A 22,410-nucleotide genomic window follows, 5' to 3' on the forward strand; every position below is an offset into this window, starting at 1 on the left:
TTCCTTGCCTCTTCCAGCTTCCGGGAGCTGCCAGCATTCCTTGTCTTTTGGCAACATCTTCCAATCTCTGCCTCCAGGGTCATGCTGCCTTCTCCTCTCCTCCTCTGCCTCTCTTTTAAAGAACACTTGTAATTACATTTAGGGCCACCTTAATAATGCAAGATACCTATCTCAAAATCCTTCATTTAATGGCGTCTGCAAAGACTTTCCACTTTCGCTAATATTCACAGTCTCTGGGGATTAGGACCTACTCTCCTTGGGGCCATTATTCGCCTCCTGCTGGCCCACGGAGGCAGCAGAGTTTAAGAGGGCCCTGTCTCCAGTGGGCCTGTGGGCATGGCCCCTGCCTGAGATCAGCAGAAGTCAGGGAAAGGGTCCTTCTGCCCGGATCCTGGGAAAGTGAAACAGGCCTGCAGGGGAGGTAGTGAGATATGGACACTCCACTGCAACTGAATAGGTCAGGATTGGGGTTTTAAGCTCCCAGGTGAGTAGGTGTCAAGAGAGGCCCCTGGAAGCTGGCCCTACGTCTGATTTGAGTTCTCATTTCACTCATTCCATGATCAGCAGATATTCAGCCATGAGCCAGGCGCCCTGAGAGGTCCTGGAGAGCCAGCCTGGTCCTCAGGGGGTTTGCCGCCTAACCCTTCAGGATGCTGGAAGTACAGGTGAGGCTCTTCTTTTCAAAAGGGAGGAAGAAGAGGCCCAGGAAGGGAGGGTTATTTTTGTCTGGAGTCAACTTAGCACAAGGGTTTCGTTCTTCCTCACTCTACCCCCAGCACCTTCCTGTCCTGTCTCAGTGATTTTGTAATTTCTTGTGTCTTCCTCTTGGTGCTTTAAGAGCGAAATAACCACAGTTACCCTTAGAACACCTTACACAGGAAATGACTTCTCCCGAGCTGAGCACTTGCTGCATCTGTAAAGTTGGCCTGCGGCAGGGCTGCTGGTGTCAGGCACCATTTGACTCACTATCTGTCCATCGCACAGATCTGAGTGAGGAAGAGGTAACCAGCCCTGCCTTCTCAGTACCAAACGTACCAAACTCTCTCCTTAAAGTGGCGAAAAACGTTTGCAGTGAAACTTGGAGGCCCTGGGGGCAGACGGGGAAGTGACAGGCCCTCCTGCCACGTCTGGAATCCCCAAAATCAACCCTAAAGCGGAAAAATCAGACTCGGCTGTGAAGAGAATCTCCTAATCTCAATTTGCCTCTTTCTAAGCTGCGACTTTAAGCAGATCACTTAACACCTCTATGAACCTGTTTCCTTCTCTCTGAAATGGGCGTAGGAACGCCGGGCTAACCGGACAAAGACGCCGGCGCCAGCAGGCGGTCACGAGCCTTCCCCATCCCCGCCGGGGAGTCCGAGGGCGGACTACTCCCTGCCCCTCCAGCTGGGCCTGAGGCCAGGGGGCTTCGACTCCCCTCGCGCCCCACTTCCCTGGGCCATCGTCAGACGGGCTGTGGCGCCCCAGCCGCCCGCGGCGTTTCAGGCCTCGGGCCCGCGGCTCGCAGTCGGCTCGCGGGGCGCTGGGGCGCCGCGGCCGCAGGGCCACGGGCGGGGCGAGGCGCAGCAGGCAGCGCTCGGAGCCGGATCGGGTGTCCCGAGCCACCAGGCCGAGTCAAGTGCGCAGCCGGCCCGGCCCAGACCCCTCCCGCCGCCGCCGCCGCCGCCCCCGCGCCTCCCACGCGCGGACTCCAGGGAGGCACACCGGGCCCCCCGGGCCCACGCGGCGGGCGGAGCGAACCGGGCCTTTGTGTTCAAACCGCCCAATGGGCGGGGGCGGGGGGCGGTGACGCGGGCGGGGCCCGGCCAATGGGCTGCGGCCTGTCAGCGTTGATTGGCAGGCGCACACATACACACTCGGCCACGCGCGCGCCGGCCGGCCCCACTCGCGCAGCGCGGTTGTGCGCGGGTCGCATTGTCTGCTGCGCCGTCCCGCCCGCTGGCCTCGCCCCGCTCCGCCGCTCCCCGCGCGCCCCGGGCCCCTCGCCGAGCGCGGCTCGCGGGATTCCGACGCGGGAAGGGGGCGCGCCCGGGCGGCGCAGCGGGCCTCGGACGCCCACGGCCCCGCACGGAGCAGCCGCGGCAGCAGGTAACCGCCGGCCGTGGGCCTCTGGCGGGCGGGCGAGCGGGGCAAAGGGTGGTGGGCCGGCCGCGCCCGCCTCTCCGCGGCGCCCGGGCCCAGCCCGACCCCGGGGTCATCGTCGGGCCGCTCCGGCCAGGGCCCAGCTGCCCAGGCCTGGTCCTTCCTCCCCGGGCCAAGCTGGGCCGCGCTCCAGCCCCACCCGGCGCACGCCCCTGGGCCGGTGGGGAAGGGCCAGCGCGGGCCGGGCCGGCCGCCCTGACTCATCCCCGCAGCCCGCCCCCTGGCCGGCCCGCAGGGCGGATGTCTCCAGGCGGGACTTCCCCGGGCACAGCCTCCCGAGAGGAGGGGAGCAGAAGCGGGCTCCCTCCGACCGGCCCAGGGCAGTGCCTGTGTTTTCGTGCCAGGCAGGCGGTTTCCAGGGACAGGCAGTTCTCTGCCTCTGCCTGTCAGACTCTGGGAATAGGAGGAAGGCCCATTTTGTTCCGTTCTTAAAAAAAGAAACCAAACAAATAGGAGGCGGGAGTGTGACTTAGAGCAGAATCGCAGGGAAGGCGCGTGGTTGCTTAAAAAAAAAAAAAAATCAAAAGTCCCATCTCTGCAGGTTCAGTTAGGGAAGATGGAGAAGGGAGTTAGCACCTGCAGCGTTTTACAGGCCCCATGAGGGAAAGTAGTGTGAAAACGCCCCGTGGAAGACGCCCAAGATCTGGGTTAAGTCTGAAGACTGGCTGGGTACTGCCGTAGAAGTTTGTGGAGAGGGTGTGGGGAAAGGTGGAGTTGAGAAACGGAAGTGGTTCACCTCAGAAGTGAGGAGGGATACTTAAAGGGTTTCTGAACTGAGTGTGAGTGTGTTGGTGAGGGTGGAGTCTTCTGATATGCAAAAGATCTGAGCTCCCAGAGGCTCTTGTTTTGTTTTGGAGGATTCAGACTTTGACCGTTCTCATCTTCTGAAACCCAGACTCGGTTGCAAACTGTTTCATGATGCGGGGACTACAGGAGAGACTGGGAGGGTGGAGAAGGGTGCCGACTGCTGACAGTTTCCTACCACGCCCCACCCCCCAGACCCCCACCCCATACACCTCCCTCTGAATATTTATATTCTTGCCAACAGCAGCTTGAGTTGGCAGAAACATTGCTTTGTTTCTGCCCCAGGGTGAAGGCTTGCTTCATCCACTTCTGCAGGCAGGGGCGAAGAGGAGGAGCCTATATGGGCATCTGGAGCTTTCAGGTGGGGAGGGCAGTCATGAGGGTGGAATTGCCTTATAAGGAGTGGGATATAGAAAAGGACCCAGGCTAACTTCCTGCTTTGATGACGACCAGTTGGTCCCTTTACCAACACCCGCTAAAAACCACAGGGGGATGCCAGGTGGGCATCTTAGCTGGGAAAACACCAATAAGACCAGGACATGAGGCTGCTTGTTTTTCATAAGAGGACCTTCTAGAATTCTCCAGCTGGACTAACCAGACCTTCTGGTTTCCACAGTCTTGAGTTGTGAAATATTCGAGTCCTTGCCCTCTGCACTACCCAGGGAACTAACAATTTAAATATCCACCAGGAATATTAGACGTGATAAGTCACAAATACTGGGGACTCTTGAGCAGGCCTGAGTATAACAAAGACTTTGTGACCTGGGCAGCAAAGGCACCACGTTGAGACTCCTTACATTGGTAATCTGAGATTCTGAATTTGGGTTTCTTTCTTTCTTTTCTTTCTTTCCTTTCTCTCTCTCTTTCTTTCTTTCTTTCTTTCTTTCTTTCTTTCTTTCTTTCTTTCTTTCTTTCTTTCTTTCTTTCTTTCTTTCTTTCTTTCTTTCTCTTTCTTTCGTTTCTATATCTGAAAGGCTTATTAATCCTCCTCTGGTTGTAGAATGAACGCTGCCTTTGGCCTGGTCTCCTCACCTTGACCTCCTTTGAGTCCTAGATACCAATTCCAGAGCCTTGATTTCTCACCCCACGTGGTGACTTGTTCCCTCCTGCAGAGATTGACTGTAACCCCACACTGCTGCTCCACCTCCCAGTTTTGTTAATTTGTTAACAAGTATCTGTCATGTGACAACTCTGTCTACAGCCTGTTCTGAGCATATTTGAGGCTATTAAAGACTCTCCTTGGGGACATACAACACATTCCTTAAGCAACTTGAAAACTTTATGGTAAAGGGGAAAGACCCAGGCTGTGCCACCTGTCCCATCTGAGCTCAAACCCTGCCTCTGTCATTCATAGGCTGGGTGACTATGGGCATGGTCACCGATCATCTCCGTGTCCCAGGTTCCTCCCTTGCACAATGACAGTAATGGACCTCTTGTGTTCACAAAGATCAGAAATGGGTATAAGGAGCCAGGTACCTAGGAGGCATTTCACACACTATTTTGTCCTCCCTGTCACCATCCTGTCAGGATGCACTGATGTTGCAGTACAGTAACCACTCGGGGGACACAGCCTACACACCTTCAGGATGTATAGGGGGAGCTTACCAAGAGAAGGTTTTTTCCAGTCCGAGTTGGGTTCGTGCCCTGAATCAATGAGTACAAATACAAGGAAAAGAAAGTGTGTCTCCTTTAAGATAAATGACTGGAAAGAGTGCACACAGTTCTAGGGGGAGGGCAGCATGGTAGGATGGCTGGACCGGAGGGTCTGTGCACGGCAGCAGCGATCAAAGGCATTTGGTTAGCATCTATTGCATGGCTATCATGTTCTATGTGCTCTGCTATGTGCCAAAGTTTGCAGAAGGTCGGGTTCTGCGTTTCATGCAGTTCAGCAGTCAGGTAAACTAAAAATTAGAAAAGCTTGTGGGAAGCACCATGAGAGGCCACCCAGGTACTAACTGAGCCCGAGGCAGAGCGGGAGGGTGGGTGCCAGGGGATGCTTAATAAATACTCCATGTCCCCTCCTCTCAGGCTGTTTGGGTTGAATGCACAGGGACCGACTGTTCCCTGGGAAGCAGGTCCCCAGTGGGGAGCTGAGAACAAACTCAGGCCTCACATGTCCTCCTTTCTCTCCTAAGACTCTCTTCAGGGGGAAGGTCCCCATCCTACCTTGTCATGTCTCGCCGAAGCCAGCGCCTCACGCGCTACTCCCAGGGTGATGATGATGGCGGCAGCAGCAGTGGAGGAAGCTCAGTGATGGGGAGCCAGAGCACCCTGTTTAAAGACAGTCCTCTCAGGTAGGGCATTGCCGTCCCCCCACCACCGTGGATCACGCTGACCTGCACAGCATCTCCCTGTTACCATCTCATTAAGTAGAGATCAGATGCCCATGTCTGGTTGAGGGGGAACACTCACACCCTTGAGGATGCCAGGATCCAGCACTGCTGATTTTTCTCCCCTTATTGTAAGCCAGGCTATTGCCCTCACATTCAGAGAACAGGAAGTGGGGAGGGGCAGCTTCAAGAATAAACCAGGCCAGAAACCCCCAAATTGCAAGTGGGGTTCACAGGAACCCGTTCTGCTATGGATGGCTGTGCCCTTCTGACCATCCTCCCCAGACCCATGCTTCAGCAGGGCCAGCGAAGCAACCGGGGAGAGGACCCAGTCTGAGGGGCATGGTAAATGAGCTAAAGCCGGCGTCCGCCTCATCCTGCCCGGCTTGCAGATATGAGGCCCAGATAACAGCTCATGAGGCTGTCGCTAGCCCTCGGAGGCCAGGTTGGGTTGGTCTGGGTTTTTAGCGGGTGGTAGAAGTTGCTAATGCATCAAGAAACATGAGAAGAAACTTCGGCTTTGAAGTTAGAGACCTGGATTTGAATCCTGACTTCATCCCTTAACTGCTGGTGAGATTTAGAGGAAATGGTGAGCAGAGAAAGCCCCTGTGGTTAGCACAGTCAGGAGCTGGGAGCTGCTAGTTGCCTAGCAACAAGGGTGACCCACTCACCAGAAGCAGGCCCAGCGACTTGCTCTCCTGTTCCTGGCTGGGCTCACCTGCCTGTTCCCTGCCTCTCCCCTCCTGGCTGAACTCCCACAGGACCTTGAAGAGGAAATCCAGCAACATGAAGCGCCTCTCCCCAGCGCCACAGCTGGGCCCCTCCTCCGACGCACACACCTCCTACTACAGTGAATCAGTGGTCAGGGAGTCCTACTTTGGCAGTCCCAGGGCCGCCTCCCTTGCCAGGAGTTCCATCCTAGACGATCACCTGCATGGTGACCCCTACTGGAGTGAGTATCGGAAACCTTCCTCCTAGGGCTTTTGCTTCCTTTGCTTCTAGTGGAAACTCAAGGTGGAAAATCTTCCCCTGAGTGGTGTCCTAACTGCTGCGGGGCCGGAGGAGGGGCTCCCTGTCTTCAGAAACCCTTGGAAAGAGGAGCCTGGTACCTGACCTGCTCGGGCTGCTTCAGACAGCAAGGCAGCCATGGAGCTGCTCTGAGCCTGGAGACCCAGGGAACTCGGGAGCAGCTCAGGGCACTTCCGACTGTCCATCACAGATGCTCCTCAGGGTGACCCACGAGGCCCTCCAGAATAGCCCCCTGGGAGCATCCCTCTGCCCCAGGAGAACCCTGCATTCTTCCCTCCGCAGGTGAGGATTTGCGGGTGAGAAGGAGGAGGGGTACAGGTGGCACGGAGAGTAGCAAACTCAACGGGCTTGCTGAGGACAAGAGCTCTGAGGACTTCCTGGGCTCTTCCTCGGGCTACTCCTCTGAGGATGACTTTGCAGGTAGGTGACGCCTGGGAACCAACACTCCAGCAGGCCCTGGGGACCCTGGGGAGGGGGACTCCTGACAGCCCGAGAGAGCACACAGTATCTGGGCGGCCTCTCCACAGACCAGCTGGGCCTCCCCTCCATGGCACCGTGGCACCCTGAAACTCAGGCCCAGGGTGGCCCTTGACACACTGTGATTGCCCTGTCCCCAGGGTCAGAGCAGCCTACTGTCATCTCCACTTCCAGCAAGTACTTAACATGGGGCTTGACCCCTTTAGTCCAGTTCTGAACGATGGTTTGGAGGATTACAGATGAGGAGAGGGACATAGACAAGAAGCTCAGGGGAAATTATGTGTCAGAAACCTATCACTCTGTTCCTCTGACAGACATTTACTGACCTGCTAGGTGCCAGGCCTGTGCAACACTCGGGGGATGCGAAGGAGAATGATGTGTGGTCTTAGCTCACAGTCTCTAGGAGAAGACAAATAGGATAGTCTCCCTATCCTTGGGCTCTTAAGAGTGAAGACAGGGCAGCCCGGGTGGCTCAGCGGTTTAACGCTGCCTTCAGCCCAGGGCCTGATCCTGGAGACCCAGGATCGAGTCCCACATTGGGCTCCTGCATGGAGCCTGCTTCTCCCTCTGCGTCTCTGCCTCTCTCTCTTTCTCTCTCTGTCATGAATAAATAAATTTTAAAAATCTAAAAAAAAAAAAAAAAAAAAAAAAGGGACAGACTGAGCTGTGGCCTGTCCATCCCTGCAGGGTACTCGGAGACTGATCATCGTAGTTCGGGTTCACGGTTAAGGAACGCCATCTCTTGGGCAGCCTCTTGTTTCTGGATGGTTGTCACTTCTCCAGGTGGGTGCTGGCTATTCTGTGCATGATTATTTCCATTCTCTATGGCAGTCCCTCCTCCCCCCTTCTCCCTGTGGTTGGGCATTCCACCAAGAGACCATAGGACTGTCAGGGAAAGCTCATTCTGGAATAATCACTGGAAATCAGAAGCCATAGTAACAGTCTAGCGTTCTCTAGTGGAAGGGCAGGAGCAGCCGTGGAGCAGGACGGAGGGTGTTGGCAGACCAGGCAGGTGGAATTGGAGGAGTGGGGTAGCCTCAGACAGGACAGAGGAGCCCTGGCACATCAGTGTGGGGGGAGGGGCATAGAGGGCTGCAGGTGGAGAGACCAGTGCTCTGAAACCATGGACCTGCAGGCCACTGGCTCAGGGTGACACTCAGGCCTTGCTGGTCCCTCTCCTAGGCCGGCTCTTTGGACTCCTCTACTGGTGGGTTGGCACCACTTGGTATCGCCTGACGACAGCCGCCTCTCTTCTCGATGTCTTCGTTTTAACCAGGTAAGCAAGACCCCCACTTTGACAATGAATCCAGAAGCCCTGGGACAGAAGGGACCAAAAAAGCTTCTAAACCCATATATGTCCTTTCCCCGAAGGTCTTTGTCCCAGTCTACTTGAGCATGCATTAGGCTTCCCGGAGCCCCTCTTTGCCTGACAGATGATGGGACTGAGTCAGGTGTTTTCCAAACCAGGAGCTCTTCAGGAAGTATTCTGGAATTACGGTTCCTGTTCTTGGGTACTTCCTGCTAAATGCCAGCCCCATCCCACCACTTCTGAGTTTGGCCTGCCTCCTGCCAGTCAGGTTTTAGGCTCTGGCCAAGAAGTGGTGTTTCCATGGAGGTTCAGCTTCTTTCGTGGCCTCGTGCCAGTCTAGAACCCAGAGTCTCTGCTGTGCGTTCAGAAGTCAGGAATAGGTGCTGCATGAGGATGCTGTGGGTTTATTTCCCAAGTCCCTGACCCAGCAGAGCCAGGAAAGAAAACTAAGCCAGGAAGTCAGGGTCCTTTGGCCGTTAATCCTGGCTGGATGGTTGGCCAGCTGTGCTGAGAAGAGGATCTGTGCCACCAAAAGAAGGTTCCTCATTTTTCTAAAATAGTGTTTAAGGAGTTGTATTTTTTTTTTTCTAGAATTGCTTGCTTGGAGGACCTCTATATATGAAAATTTCAGGTTTTTCAAAGACCCCACTCTTTTGTTTTAATAACATCAATAAAATTCACAGTCATAATTCTCCCCATTATTCCAAGACCTGAAGGGAAATCTCCAAAGTGTCCAATCCGGCCCTGGCAAGATGAGACACTCCAAGGCATCCCCCTCCAACTCCAGTTAAGCACTCAGGAAAAGCCTCTGCAGACTCCCTATGGGGCTGCAGAGGCCCAAATGCCCTCTTGACCACCACCCTCATCCTCCCCCGCCCCCGCTTTCCCTGCCATCCCCTCCTGTGGTCTAGGCGCTTCTCATCTGTGAAGACATTCCTGTGGTTCCTGTTGCTGTTGCTGCTCATGACTGGCCTGACCTATGGTGAGCTTCCCCAGCATTGCAGGGGAGGGGTAGGATGAGCATGCCAGGCCGAAATGGTGCTGGCTGAGCCCGAGGGGTAGGGCGGGGTGGGTGGGGGCTGGCGCTGAGCAGAGATGGGAAAACCAGAGCGACAGTGATCGCCTACAAGAAAGGGAACGAGGCAGGATGAGTGGGATCAGACTGAGCTGGGGCAGCTCCCAGGCCTTCGGCTCTCCTGGGTCCTCACTGACCCATGCTGCATTCTGAGGGTGTCCCGGGGTGAAAGGGGTATGCCCCAATCCACCACTGATCTTGTCCTGTTTGAGTGGCTGCACTGGATTGCCTGGCCTGTCTAGAGCATTCTTGGAGCCACCTGGGTCAGAACATGCCCTAGTACATGTTTTTACCCCTTTTATTGGGGTAAAAAGCAGAGATCTTGACACTGTTATTAGTAGTCTTTTCCCCTCCATTCCAAATCAGGATGTAGTCTAGGTGAGTGAATTCTTGTTACAATGTCAAATTCAATCTTTATCTTCAGGACCAAAACAAAGTAGTAAAGAGAAGAATGCCTTTTTATAACTAACATAGCTCATTTACAAGTTGCTTGACATTGTTCCAAACTCTATCCTAGGACTTTCATGTGTCTTACGTAGTTGTATTGTTTATATATTTTGTGTTCAGCTTGTAATTCGACATGTCTGTTTCACAGGAGTCTCACAGTTCTGTAGGAGTTGCCTCTATTGCCCCCAGGGTTTTAATGATTTTATCAATCTACAATTTATAGAGACCATAGTTTCTTTTATTTTTTGAGTTGGTTTTATAGGTTTAGCATCTACTCAACTTGTATTTATTAAATAGCAAGGTAGAAACATTTTCCAAGTGTTGATTTCATTTCCTTTTTGTTTCCTGTTACAAGAACAGCTTGTTCATTTCCAGTGGAAACTGGGCATCACTCTAAAAATAATAATGATGCTCTAGGATTGTATAGTGTTTTGTTCATGAGTTACCTCTGTTAATTTGCATTTCACTGTGGGTTTGATGGAGCTGATGTCCTGGCAGCAACATGCTGAGTGTGTGGAGGGTCTGAAAGGCTGGTGGAATGGCCTGCTCAGGGAGTGCATTTAGTGAGGCATGTCCAGAGGGACTGACTAAAAGCCCAATGAGAGGGGGTGCTTCCTGTTGCACTTGCTCACAGTCAATGATCGTGTGACGAGTGTGGTCTTACCGGGATGGAGACCCACTGGCTAATATGGCTTTTTAGGGGCCCTCATTCCTTCTCACACACGCATGTGCATAGCTCAGGAGTGAATACATCACGAGCAGACAGATGACCCCTAAAGCAAGATGCAAGTGTCACTGTGGCTGTAGCCTTGTGCTGGGTCTTGGATCAAAAGCACCTTTTTTTTTTTTTTTTTCAAAAGCATCCTCTTATTGTCTTGTTTGATTCTCAAGCATTGCAGCCCATTAGAGTTACCTGGGGAGGTGTTTTATTTTTTTTCCCATAGAGTCCACTTTAGTTGGGCTTGAACTCATGGCCCTGACACCAATAGGCAGGCACTTAACCAACTGAGCCACCCAGTGCCCGTCCTGGGGAGCTTTTAAGACTCACCTACAGGAGCACTGGGGTGGCTCAGTTGGTTGGGCATCCAACTCTTGGTTTTGGCTTAGGTCATGATTCGGGCTTATGGGATCAAGCCTCACATAGGGCTCTGTGCTTCAGCATGGAGTTTGCTTCTTCCTCTCTCCCCCTCCCCCTACTTGCTCTCTCACAAAATCTTTAAAAAAAAAACAAACAAAAAAACAAAAACAAACAAACAAAAGAAACCCCTCACCTAGAGAGGGATTCGTCAGTCCAGTGAATTCAGTGGGGCCAGATATTGGGTATTTTAAAAGTTTCCTGGGTGATTCTAATGGACATTTGGGGCTGAGAACCACCATCAGGGCCTCTGGTTCTACCTCAGGATCATCCCTAGCTTATTATAGCCACATTCTCCAAGTTTTGCTGTCTACAGAAAAATGAGGATTCCTGAGGGATGTGCGAATGCATATACTCTGGGACTGTCAGGTGGATGTTGCTGCCTCAGAGAATCATGGGAACTTCCATCCCCCGTACTGCCTTCCAGCAGCACAGCTCACAGAAATGAGACAAGCTGCTAATAACTTGTGTTCATTAGGCCATCTTCAGCAGCTGTGCCTTCCTGCCTGGCCCGTGGCCTGGATGACCCCCTGTCCTCTGTACAGGTGCTTGGTATTTCTACCCCTATGGGCTGCAGACATTCCACCCGGCTCTGGTTTCCTGGTGGGCAGCAAAGGGCAGCAGCAGGCAGCATGATGTGTGGGAGTCCAGAGATGCATCCCATTTCCAGGTGAGTATCTTACAGCTGTGGGTCTTCACTCTGCCCATTTATAATTCATTTCCCTGCCCTTACACCTTATATATGGGGCTAAGAAGAGGCATGGTCCTTGCTGGTAAACTGTCTTGTCTCCCAGGATACCCCTTTCTCTACTGTTTGTGGTGGAGGTACAGGAGAGTAGTTTGCTTGAGCTTAAATAGGACTTCAAACTGACCCAAAGTTAGTTGCCATCTTAAGCACAGAAAACAGAAGAGGGATGAGACAAATCATTTTGTCTACTTTGTTCCTTTTCAGTAGTTTCATAAACATTTACTAAGCATCTTCTATGAATAATGTGCTGTTTGGTCAGTTGCCAGTTACAAGTAAATCACCCCTAAAATCAGCACCTTAAAACTACAAGCATTTGATTAGCTCACGGGTCTGGATCATCTGGGTGGCTAGGCTGGGCTCCCCTGCATGTCTGCAGTTGGTTGATGGGTCAGTGGGGGTGGGTTGGGTTAGGCCTGACCCAGCAGGCTGTGTGCCACACGTGTTTTTCTCGTCCAGCAGGATAGCCTGGTCTTGTTCTCATGGCAGCTGACCATGGTTCCATGAGAGCAAAATAAGGCCTAGATTCAGAACTGTCCTTTCCACCACATTCTAAGCCAAAGTTAATCTCAGAGCCAGTCTAGATTCCAAGAGGGGGACATAGACTCCAGCTCTTGATGGGAGTACCTGCAAAGCCACAGGGAGGAAGATAGAACAAGGGCCACTTTTGCAGCCCAGGCTGTGTCCTCAGGGAGCCTGCAGTCCAGTGGGGGTAACAGGTACACAGACAATTTGAATGTGTGCGGGGAAAAATGAAAATTTAATTCTTTACTCCCTAAATATATTTGAATTTTGCTTGTATCTTGCTGAATAGTTAGTTGAATAACACATTTTTCATCATTTATTTTGGTGGATATTACTTTCCTGACCCTCATGTGTTACCATTTCATTAAAATGACCTGTTTTGGCATTATAACTTTCCCTTTTTTATTTTATTTATTTTTTATTTTTATTTATTTTTAATTTTTTTTAAATTTTTATTTATTTATGATAGTCACAGAGAGAGAGAGAGAGAGAGGCAGAGACATAGGCAGAGGGAGAAGCAGGCTCCATGCACCGGGAGCCTGATGTGGGATTCGATCCCGGGTCTCCAGGATCGCGCCCTGGGCCAAAGGCAGGCGCCAAACCACTGCGCCACCCAGGGATCCCTCCCTTTTTTAATCATTAGTAAAAATGTTAAATACAATTTCGGGACCACCTTTTCTTTTTTTTTAATTTTTTTTTTATTTATGATAGTCACAGAGAGAGAGAGAGAGAGAGAGAGGCAGAGACACAGGCAGAGGGAGAAGCAGGCTCCATGCACCGGGAGCCTGATGTGGGATTCGATCCCAGGTCTCCAGGATCGCGCCCTGGGCCAAAGGCAGGCGCCAAACCGCTGCGCCACCCAGGGATCCCGGGACCACCTTTTCTGAGAAAAGGGAGAGTATATCTTTGTACTCGCTTACACTGACATAAAGACACCAATGAAAATCGTTGTTTGGTTTGGTGGTTGAGGGCACCAGGTAGATAGGGACACAAATTAGGAGAGTGACTTTTTAAAAGATTTTTAGAAGATTTTATTTACGTATGTATGTATGACACAAAGACCTAGGGAGAGGGAGAAGCAGGCTCCCCGCAGGGAGCCTTGATGTGGGATTAGATTCTGGGACCTCGGGATCATGCCCTAAGCCAAAGGCAGATGTTCAACCACTGAGCCACTCGGGTGTCTTTTTTTTTTTTTTTTTTTTTCTTTTAAGATTTTATTTATTTGAGAGAAAGAGATAAAGCACAAGCAGGGGGAGCAGCAGAGGCATAGGGAGAAGCAGGCTCCCTGCTGAGCAGGGAGCACAACACAGGCCTCAATCTCAGGACCCCAGGATCATGACCTGAACCAAAGGCAGACATTTAATCAGCTAAGCCATCCAGAGTGACTTCTTAACACTTTGCTTTTTGAGTCCTGCAAATACACAGTCTACTTAAAAAGATTTAAAAAATCAGAAGCAGCTTCTGCACCCAGGAAGTCCCTGTCTCTAATGGACAGTTGACAGATTAGTTTTTCTCTTGGCAAAGATTTTTGTTCTTAAGCTAGCAAGTTTCTCAAACTTCATGGCATGCTGTTAGGAGCAACCCTCAAGTCCAAATGACTTATATTCTCTTTACTCGGTGGGCCCTCCAATTAAAGAGAAGAAAGCAAGCCTTTTCAAACATTTCTGTCTATTAGCCATAGTTCTTTTGGACAAAGTGGGAGCTGCTGAGGTCAGCAGCTGAACCCCCTGACCCCCTGCTTTCCAGCATGTGCACACATGTAGGAGGGGAGAGGGCTGGGGTTAGCTCAGCAGGCCACGCAGCCCCCTGCAGCTCCTTCTGATTCTCTGCTTGGACCTGTCCCTCCATTTGGAGTGTCTCTGGGGAGGGATGTGTGTGCACACACCTGGCCCACACACACTCCTCCTTGGGGATCAAACCCTCCCAGACCACATGTGTCTAGCGTCCTGTACTGCATTGTCGTGTCAGCAGACTTACGGCACCCTACCTTCTGGTGTACTCACCTACCTGCAGGGCACAGACTGTCCTCAGAGCCAGCGTGTGTCACATTTGGGTGTTTCTGGGATTCTCTTCCCTTTCTGTTCAGGAAGCATTGTCGTCCTAGATCACTCACCTTCATGGCTTTTCCCTCCCTACCCCGCCAGACTGAGCAGCGCATCTTGTCCCGGATACACTCCCTGGAGCGGCGCCTGGAAGCTCTCGCTGCTGAATTTTCCTCCAACTGGCAGAAGGAGGCTATGCGGCTGGAACGTCTGGAACTGCGGCAAGGGGCCACTGGTGGAGGAGGCCACGTAGGCCTGAGCCAGGAGGACACCCTGGCACTTCTGGAGGGGTTGGTGAGCCGCCGTGAGGCTGCCCTGAAGGAGGACTTCCGCAGGGACACAGCTGCTCGGATCCAGGTCTCTGAGCGTGAGCGAAGTGGCGTGTGGGTGACACTGTGGGTGTATAGGGGGAGGGAGGAGCCCCTACACACCCTGACATGAAGACAGCAATGCGTCACTTGGGAGTTACCTCCTTTAAGCCTTAGTTCCCTCATGTAAAATGGAGGCTATGGTGTTTACCCTCGCTCCCCCACCCGATTGTGAGAGCATGAGACTGTAGAGTGCCTGGCACAACAGGTGTGCAGTAGATATCAAAGGAGTCTTGCGTGTTTCCAAGAAGCACTGGAGCATAAAGGCCAGGACCTGAAGTTTACAGTCAGGCCTGGTTCAGATTCCAATCCCACCACTTACTGGTGGTTAAGTTTCTTCTGCCTATAATTCAGTAAAAAACCTCAGACACTCGCCTATGTCTGACAGGAAGAACTGGTCACCCTGAGAGCAGAGCATCAACAAGACTTGGAAGACCTCTTTAAGAAAATTGTCCAGGCCTCCCAGGTTGGTGGGGCCCTGATCCAGTTCAACATCTGCTCTTGGGCTGAGACAGCTTGGCTCTCCCAAAGTGCCTGCTTAGACACCAGATGGGGTGGGGGTATAATCTCCTGACTTCTGCAGGAGCTGAACCCTAGGGCTCTGGAATGCTTTGCAGGGATGCGTTGGAGCATGCTTGATGAAGGGTTGCTTTCAAGAGGTCTGTTGTGTTGGGTATAACATGCCAAATAAATGAGTGAATGAATGAATGTGTAAGTGTGGCAGCAGGGTGGCTCTCCCTAAGGACATTGACTAGGAGGTGTTTAAGGTTTTCCAAGGTGGGGCTGTGATTAAACAGACTCCAAAGGGAACAGATCCTGCTCTGGGAGACCAATTGCTCCGAGTCTGGCATTTATTGTATTTGTCCCTTTTTCCGGCTTACAGGAGTCAGAGGCTCGACTCCAGCAACTGAAGTCTGAGTGGCAAAGGTAATGGGCACTGCCATCTGGCCTAGGCCTGCTCCTCCCCCTGCTCTCCCCGCTGCCAACAGCGAGGCAGGCCTGGGGTGCAGAGCCCCAGAGCAGAGTTCAGATAGTGTTCTAAGCAGAGGGGATGGCCAAAACCTAGCTCAGAAACACCTGCCTAGAGCCTGTCCTTGAAGTAAAAGAGAGGTTGGGAAGGGGGCCACCACAAGAGAATTGGGATTTGTGGGTTCATGTATAGATACACCATCTTTTGTGCACAGGCTCATGCAGACAGCCTTCCCATGCCCCAGACAGCGGTATGTGGGGGTGGGGGTGGGGTGGGAGAGGCCAAGGCAGAGTGAACTATGGATCTGGGTTTAGAAAGGTAACAGGAGGGCAGCCCCAGTGGCTCAGCAGCTTAGCGCTGCCTTCAGCCGGGGGCAGGATCCTGGAGTCCTGGGATCGAGTCCCACATCGGGCTCCCTGCATGGAGCCTGCTTCTCCTTCTGCCTATGTCTCTGCCTCTCTCTCTCTCTCTCTCTGTGTGTGTATCTCTCATGAATAAATAAATAAAATCTTTAAAAAAAAAAAAAAAAAAAAAAAAGAAAGGTAACAGGATAAGAATTCATTCTTCAGGATCAGACCAATTGTAGACACTGCGGCTATGTTCTACAGCCAGAGTCCCCAGGTGTAGGGCCTTGCATTCACCTGTCCATGATGGGCACACACTTCTATCAGGAGCCAATTAGGGGATTCTTTTGTGTTCCTCAGCATGGCCTTACCCCTCACCAGAGATCCAAGGCTTACTGTTTTCTCCTCTCTTTGGGAGTAGGATGACCCAAGAATCCTTCCGAGAGAACTCTATGAAGGAGCTGGGGCGGCTGGAGGGTCAGCTGACAGGCCTGCGGCAGGAACTGGCAGCCCTGAGCCTGAAGCAGAGCTCGGTGGCAGACCAAGTGGGCCTCCTGCCCCAGCAGCTGCAGGCTGTGAGGGATGATGTAAGTTGGGACCATCCAAGTCCCCTGCTGAACACCCTGTCCTCTAAGAGTATCTGCCCTAAAAGCCTATGTGGCAAAGAGCCTCTTGCCCCGGTGGCCAGTTAGTCCCCCAGGTCCCTGCTTGGCATTTGGCACAGATGTTGGCTTTCTTTGACAAGAGTTCTTCCTGTTTTGTTTTCAGTAACCTGGAGGGTTGTTCACAACTCTTTCCTCCATGTGGGCTAGCAGGATCTGCTGGCGTGCTCCCTCCTACCTCCTCCACTCAAGCCAGGCACTACCCTGCCCTGGGCCACCACAGCAACACTGTCCCTGTGAGCCTCTCAGAGACCTTTTTTTTTTTTTGGTCCCTAGGTGGAGTCTCAGTTTCCTGCCTGGGTCAGTCAGTTCCTTCTCCGAGGTGGGGGAACCCGCACTGGGCTCCTTCAACGAGAAGAGATGCAAGCTCAGCTGCAGGAGCTGGAGAACAAGATCCTTGCCCACGTGGCCGAGATGCAGGGCAAGTCAGCAAGGGAGGCTGCCGCCAGCCTGGGGCTAACGCTGCAGAAGGAAGGCGTGATTGGGGTGACAGAGGAGGTGAGGACTGTATGGCCCCTGGAACATACCCACCCTGACATAGTGTTCTCCCTGGGAGCCATAGACCTGCACAGTCCCACACTGCCAGCTTCATGGTATGTTATAAGGCCTAAGTGACATGCGAGAGGCTCTGATGTTTGCTTTGGGGCTGGTAGGGGTGGGGTACACCTAGGTATGTGGCCCGTATGGCTGAACACCAGTGTGTGGTACAGGATAGGAGGGGCCTGTTCATGGGTCCCTGGCCCTCAGTAGTAGGGGGCTCAAGGGTGGAAGAGTGTTTCTCATGGCAGCCGCATGGATGCCTGTTTTAGCAGGTGCAGCGCATTGTAAACCAGGCCCTGAAGCGCTACAGTGAGGACCGCATCGGGATGGTGGACTACGCTCTGGAATCAGGAGGTGTGTGTGCACTCTACCCTTTGCCCAGTCCCCATGCTGGCTGGCCCTCTAGCATCTGCCGGGGCGGCCATGGTGCTAGGCCAGTGGGGCTTGAGATCAGCACAAAACACAACAAAGGCAAGTGAATAAGCTTGGAGAAGTCTGGATGAACTGAACACCATTCTTGCCCAGGGAGAAGCTGACATTTACAGTTATTTTGTAGTTGGGTACAGTTGAGGGATACAGACTAGGCCTGGGGCATCTGCCCTCCAGCCTCAGAGAGGACATGACAATAGTCATCCCGCCTAGGTTCCTTGAGCTGGTGAGATGCCCTGGTGTATGGGTCTCTCCCCCTACCCCCCGCTAGGGTTCAGTTCCAGGTGCCCACACTGCCTTGCTTTCCTGACTTAGGGGCTAGTGTTATCAGCACTCGGTGTTCTGAGACCTACGAGACCAAGACGGCCCTCCTCAGCCTCTTCGGCATCCCTCTGTGGTATCACTCCCAGTCGCCCCGAGTCATCCTCCAGGTAGGCACCCAAAGAGGGCAGCAGCAGGGGCCCCAAGCAGAGTCACCTACATAGCTGGGAACTCTCATCCTGGGTCAGCAAAAGCTGTGCCTAGCGTAAGCTTTGTCACCAGCCTTATGCTGACCCAGCTTCCTTCCTCTCCAGCCAGATGTGCATCCAGGCAACTGCTGGGCCTTCCAGGGGCCCCAGGGCTTTGCCGTGGTTCGCCTCTCTGCCCGCATCCGCCCCACTGCTGTCACCTTAGAGCATGTCCCCAAGTCCTTGTCGCCTAACAGCACCATCTCCAGTGCCCCCAAGGACTTCTCTATCTTTGTGAGTCTCTACCAAGGATAAAGCTGGGATTGGTCTTTGGGAGGGAGTACATTAGGAAGAGAGTGCGGCAAGGTGGGAAATGGTTCTCAGTCCCAGTTATCTTAGGCTGTGCTGGAAGAAACTGGGCACAGGGCTTGGGCCCCCCTGCAGTCCTGCCAAGGCTCCTGCCTGACCTGCTCGTGTGGGAGGGAACCAGTGTGGGAGCAGGAAGGGGAAGTGTTCCTCCCTGGGGGACTAGGGCACTTGTTCTAAGAGCAAGATCTTCTCTCCATCCCTTGTTCTCTTCTCAGGGGTTTGATGAAGATCTGCAGCAAGAGGGGACACTTCTTGGCCAGTTCACCTATGACCAGGATGGGGAGCCCATTCAGACCTTCTATTTTCAGGTATGGGATGCTGCTATGCTAACAGAGGTGACATTCACTTTCCCATCCACTCAACGGTTTCTGAACACTTACCCTGGGCCAGGCACCGGGGGCTCAGGGCAAGAAAAAGTATAGCTCCTGCCTTCCCAGAGCTCAAGGTAGGGAACAGACTCCCATGCTCAAGGGGCATGGGAGAGGTACCACATAGATGTATGCACAGGGGAGGGCCCATCCCGGTTAGAGCAGTTGTCTGAGGGTGGCCCAGTTGGGCTTCAGGCAGTGCAGCATGGCTAGGGGGCAGAGGGAGGCTGACTGCCTCAGTTTGAGTGGGCATCAGTCTCCCAGGCCCTTGTTAGAAATGGAGATTCCCAGTCTCTACCCCGGGAGATAGGCTCCTAGGTTTTAGGAGCCCTAAGGAATCAATGTTCTAATAAGCAGCCCAGATGTATGCTGAGCAGGGGGCTTAAGCAGTATACCAGGGGTGAAGAATTGGGTGAGATGGTTAAGGGACAGTGGTAGGAAGGGAGGCTATAGAGAGGCAGGCCTAGCCATCAGGCCAAACACTTTTGGCCCTTAGGGCTGGGCACTGCCAGGTTTTAGATAAGTGACAAGGCATTGTAGGAAGATTGCTATGACCGTGTAGAAATGGAAAAGACCAGTCAGGAAGTGGTTGCAGAAAGAGAGTGTGAGGAGGTGGGAGGCCAAGGATCAGGTTGGACAAAAGAGGGGAGGGGGAAGGTGAGGATGGCTCCCAGGTGCCAAGAGGCAGGCTAATGCAGGAGGGGGTTTGGCCACCAAGTCTGAGGCAACTGTGGGACAGTCTAGTGGAGCCATCAGGGGACCCAGATATCACCCTGGAGCTGACAGCTGTCTATATAACTGAGCCAGTGGAGTGCTTGCGACTTCTCACGGCATGTGTGTAGACTGAGCCTTTAGGAGAAGGCAGAGGACAAGAGGCTGTGTGGAAGGCCAGAGGGAGACAGGAAGAATAGGAAAACGCTGTGCCTATTGGCATCAAACCCGGGGAACTTTGCTCCAAAGCTTACTTAAAAAATGTGAGTTTTTGAGCAAAGAGGACAGAGGCCTACTGAGCACTTGAGAAAGAAAAATTCTATTTCAGAGTAAAAGGAAATTCTGTCCACTGACAGTGATAACTCCTGTGAATCTGTCAGTATGGGATGAATCTAGCTGGTCCTCAACTACAAGGCCATTTTTATGTGGCTGTGGGTCAGTGGCCCCTAGAGGACCTCTGAAGCTCCTGGGGCTCCTTGGCTCAGAGGGTGGAAATTCTGCTCCATGGTCTGAAGATAGGGGCTTTGAAGTCTACTTCTCTGTGGAGGCCTATGGGTGGGGGGAGTGCATCTGGCCCTGGGCATGGCTGTCCTCCTTCCTGCCCTCCTGTCAGTGAGGTCTGAGGACTTGGACACTCACTCCTAATCCCTTCTTTCTCTACCCAGGACACTAAAATGGCCACATACCAGGTGGTGGAGCTTCGGATCTTGACTAACTGGGGCCACCCTGAATACACCTGCATCTACCGCTTCCGGGTGCATGGGGAACCCACCTACTAGGCCTTCTCTGCTGTGGCCAGCCAGCTGGGAGGCCAGCCCCTCTCAGCATGTGCCCCCTTCTCTGGGAGTGGGAGAGCAGCACCCTTGCCACTTCCCCACATGCTTGACCAGTGCACTGACTTCCAGGAGCAAGAATCGCTGGCCCAATGGAGCTGAGAAAGAACATGCAGGGCTTTCCTAGCAGCAGGACAGCTCGAGGTGGACAGCAAGTTCCAGCATCCCTTTTCTCTGTCCTCCTTGTGCCAGGCACTGGGTGTCTACTTCCCCTTCTTGGGAGGATGTATATATGTAGCATATTGTGAGGGATTGAGACAGGGAAAGAAGCAATGAGTGGACATGTTCCAGCAAAGGTGGGTGAAACCTGTCTGCCCCTTAACCAAGATGGGGGGCTGGCACCCAGGGAGCTGCTGTTGGTAGGCCTGTGAATGAATCAGGTGCCAAAGCTGGGGATGGGATGAGTGAGGGCCTGGGGCAAGTGAGCTGCCCCCATCCACAGGCAGGGAAATAAGGTCCTCTGGGAAGAAAGTGTTCACGGTACAGGCTGGGATTGAGCCCCTGGCAGGAAACTCCTTGTACAGGACAGCCGGGCTCTTCCAGAAGTCTAGTGCCATCAACTTAAGGGAGCTTGACCTGTGAGGTCCCCAAAAAGCCTCTATACACTGTATTTGTTCTGGGTCAAAGTGGGCCATTGGGCTTCCCATACTCTTGAGGCTCTGGCTCCTGTGAGCGTCTGAGGGGCCAAGGGCCAGCCTGTAGGATTCCCTGTCTGCTGGGACTAGTTGCTTTCTCTCTCCCGATGCTGGGACCTGGGTCCACTTTGCTCCTCATTCCTGCTAGGGCCTGCCTATGCCCCAGAGCAAGCTTGCCATATTCCCCCAGGGTGCAGGGAGCCTAGACTGGTCTTTTGAGGCTATAAGCAGCTAGGGTAAGCTTAAAAGGGTGGGGAGTAGGGTACTCCCCAAGCTCTTGGTAACATTTAAGGTGTCGTGGTAGGAAGAGGTCTGTCTGTACTAGGGGCCCCATCCCAAACAGGTGCCTAACTCTAAGGGCCCTGATCCTCAGCTACCCCCTTGGACTCTTTCAGCTCTTTCTCAGATGGTTTCCTTTCTGGCTCATCTCCTAGGGGGTGCGGCCTTCAGGGGTGGTAGGCTGGGGAAGAGACGGCTTTTAGACCCAGCAGGCCCTGCTGTATTATGTATATATTTTTTCAAGGTCTGTTTTTTAACTGAAAAGCTTTGGGCTTGATTCCTAGCCCCGTTCTGTGGGGGCACTGGCTGATTTCAGTTCCTTGTAACCCGGCTGCTGAGAGGGGCTACTGTGGAGGCTGATCCCCAGATGGGCTCCTAGGGGAGGGAGCTGGAAGGAAGATGAGGCCCAAGGCTACCTGTGGTCCTTGGGCACCAGCCCCAGCCCAGACAACCAGGTTTTGTTTTGCGCTCTCCTGTCACAAATGCTGCACTATTGGTTCTGAATTTTTTATCTCCAGATTCTAATTTATGCCTATGCAAAAAAAATAAATAAATTATGCCCAGGATTCAGGGAATGTGTAGTTTTTATCTGGCATGGCAAGGGAGACGGACTCTGCTCTTAGGAAAACAAGAAAATGAACTCTGCACCAAAACAATGCCTCAAAGACTTATTCCTAAACTTTAGAAACCCAGGCTTCTCCACTATAACCCAGCTGGGATGGGGGACAGGATGGGCTTGAGGCTGGCCCTGCTCTTTGATTCTGGGCTCAGGGGCTAGCAGAAGAAGGGAGGTGGCTTTATTAGCCCTCACGGACATCCCAGTATGAAATGGGTAGCTTTTCCTGCATCTCTTGGTGCCACTTGAGCAGAAGGTAGAAGAATTTACCTGTTTCACTACTGACCACGTCTGCCTTCAGTACGGAACTGGACTCCACCGCGGGAACTGGACATTTGTCCCTTGTACCTGTGCTGGGATGGTACAAGGAGACGGGTTCCCTGAAGAGCCAGAACCTGTCAGCTCAGGGGAACAGGTCCTGGCCCTTCCTGCAAATATGTCCCCAGATTCACTGCCTCTAGTGAGCTGTTTAAAGGGCCAGGGGTGGTTTCACAACCATACTTCCCAACATATTCTGCTCCTGACTATGGCACCTGACCCAGGGCTGGTCCCCATCACAGCTGAGAAAACAGAGGTGGGGACAGGCCAGTAAGGAGGGGTTAAGGATAAACTGCCACAGAAGGGTACCAGGTGTGGTATAAATCCAGCCCTGAGGCCTTGGGCCAGTTAACTTCTCAGCTATATGTGCCAGGAAAGAGCTGGTCCTATGGCTCACCCCCAGTGACTTCATTTTTCCTACTTCACTCAACACTTGCTCTACATCTAAAACTGCTTCTC

At 52.8% G+C, this 22,410-nt stretch overlaps 2 protein-coding genes and 1 long non-coding RNA gene across 4 annotated transcripts in view; 1 reads left to right on the forward strand and 2 right to left on the reverse strand.

The window, feature by feature from the left end:
- Positions 1-1,892: 1,892 nt before the first annotated feature.
- On the forward strand, positions 1,893-21,587 carry SUN2 (Sad1 and UNC84 domain containing 2). 2 transcript variants are annotated; one of them, XM_038550542.1, is made up of 18 exons: positions 1,893-2,088; positions 5,082-5,240; positions 6,038-6,228; positions 6,588-6,725; positions 7,470-7,565; positions 7,965-8,058; positions 9,003-9,073; positions 11,294-11,418; positions 14,163-14,417; positions 14,817-14,894; positions 15,312-15,355; positions 16,164-16,329; positions 16,681-16,902; positions 17,214-17,298; positions 17,689-17,804; positions 17,949-18,116; positions 18,407-18,499; positions 19,936-21,587. In XM_038550542.1, the coding sequence occupies exons 2-18, from the start codon at positions 5,119-5,121 to the stop codon at positions 20,047-20,049; spliced, it is 2,178 nt and encodes a 725-aa protein (XP_038406470.1). In that variant the 5' UTR covers positions 1,893-2,088; positions 5,082-5,118; the 3' UTR covers positions 20,050-21,587. The 2 variants fall into 2 exon arrangements, with proteins under 2 accessions (XP_038406470.1, XP_038406472.1); XM_038550544.1 differs by having other exon boundaries at positions 17,217-17,298.
- LOC111097649 lies at positions 4,621-12,500 on the reverse strand. Its single transcript, XR_005365583.1, has 3 exons — positions 11,823-12,500; positions 5,113-5,217; positions 4,621-4,847 (listed from the first exon to the last, which is right to left on the reverse strand). It is a non-coding gene; the product is annotated as an uncharacterized LOC111097649 (long non-coding RNA).
- Positions 21,584-22,410, reverse strand: part of GTPBP1 (GTP binding protein 1) — a 28,602-nt gene continuing 27,775 nt past the window's right edge. Inside the window, exon 12 of the mRNA XM_038550546.1 lies at positions 21,584-21,986. Within this exon, the coding sequence (XP_038406474.1) occupies positions 21,912-21,986 (75 nt within the window). The 3' untranslated portion in view covers positions 21,584-21,911. The remainder of the gene's footprint in view (positions 21,987-22,410) is intronic.

Source organism: Canis lupus, chromosome 10 (genome assembly GCF_011100685.1).
Source record: "Canis lupus familiaris isolate Mischka breed German Shepherd chromosome 10, alternate assembly UU_Cfam_GSD_1.0, whole genome shotgun sequence".
Classification (NCBI taxonomy): domain Eukaryota; kingdom Metazoa; phylum Chordata; class Mammalia; order Carnivora; family Canidae; genus Canis; species Canis lupus.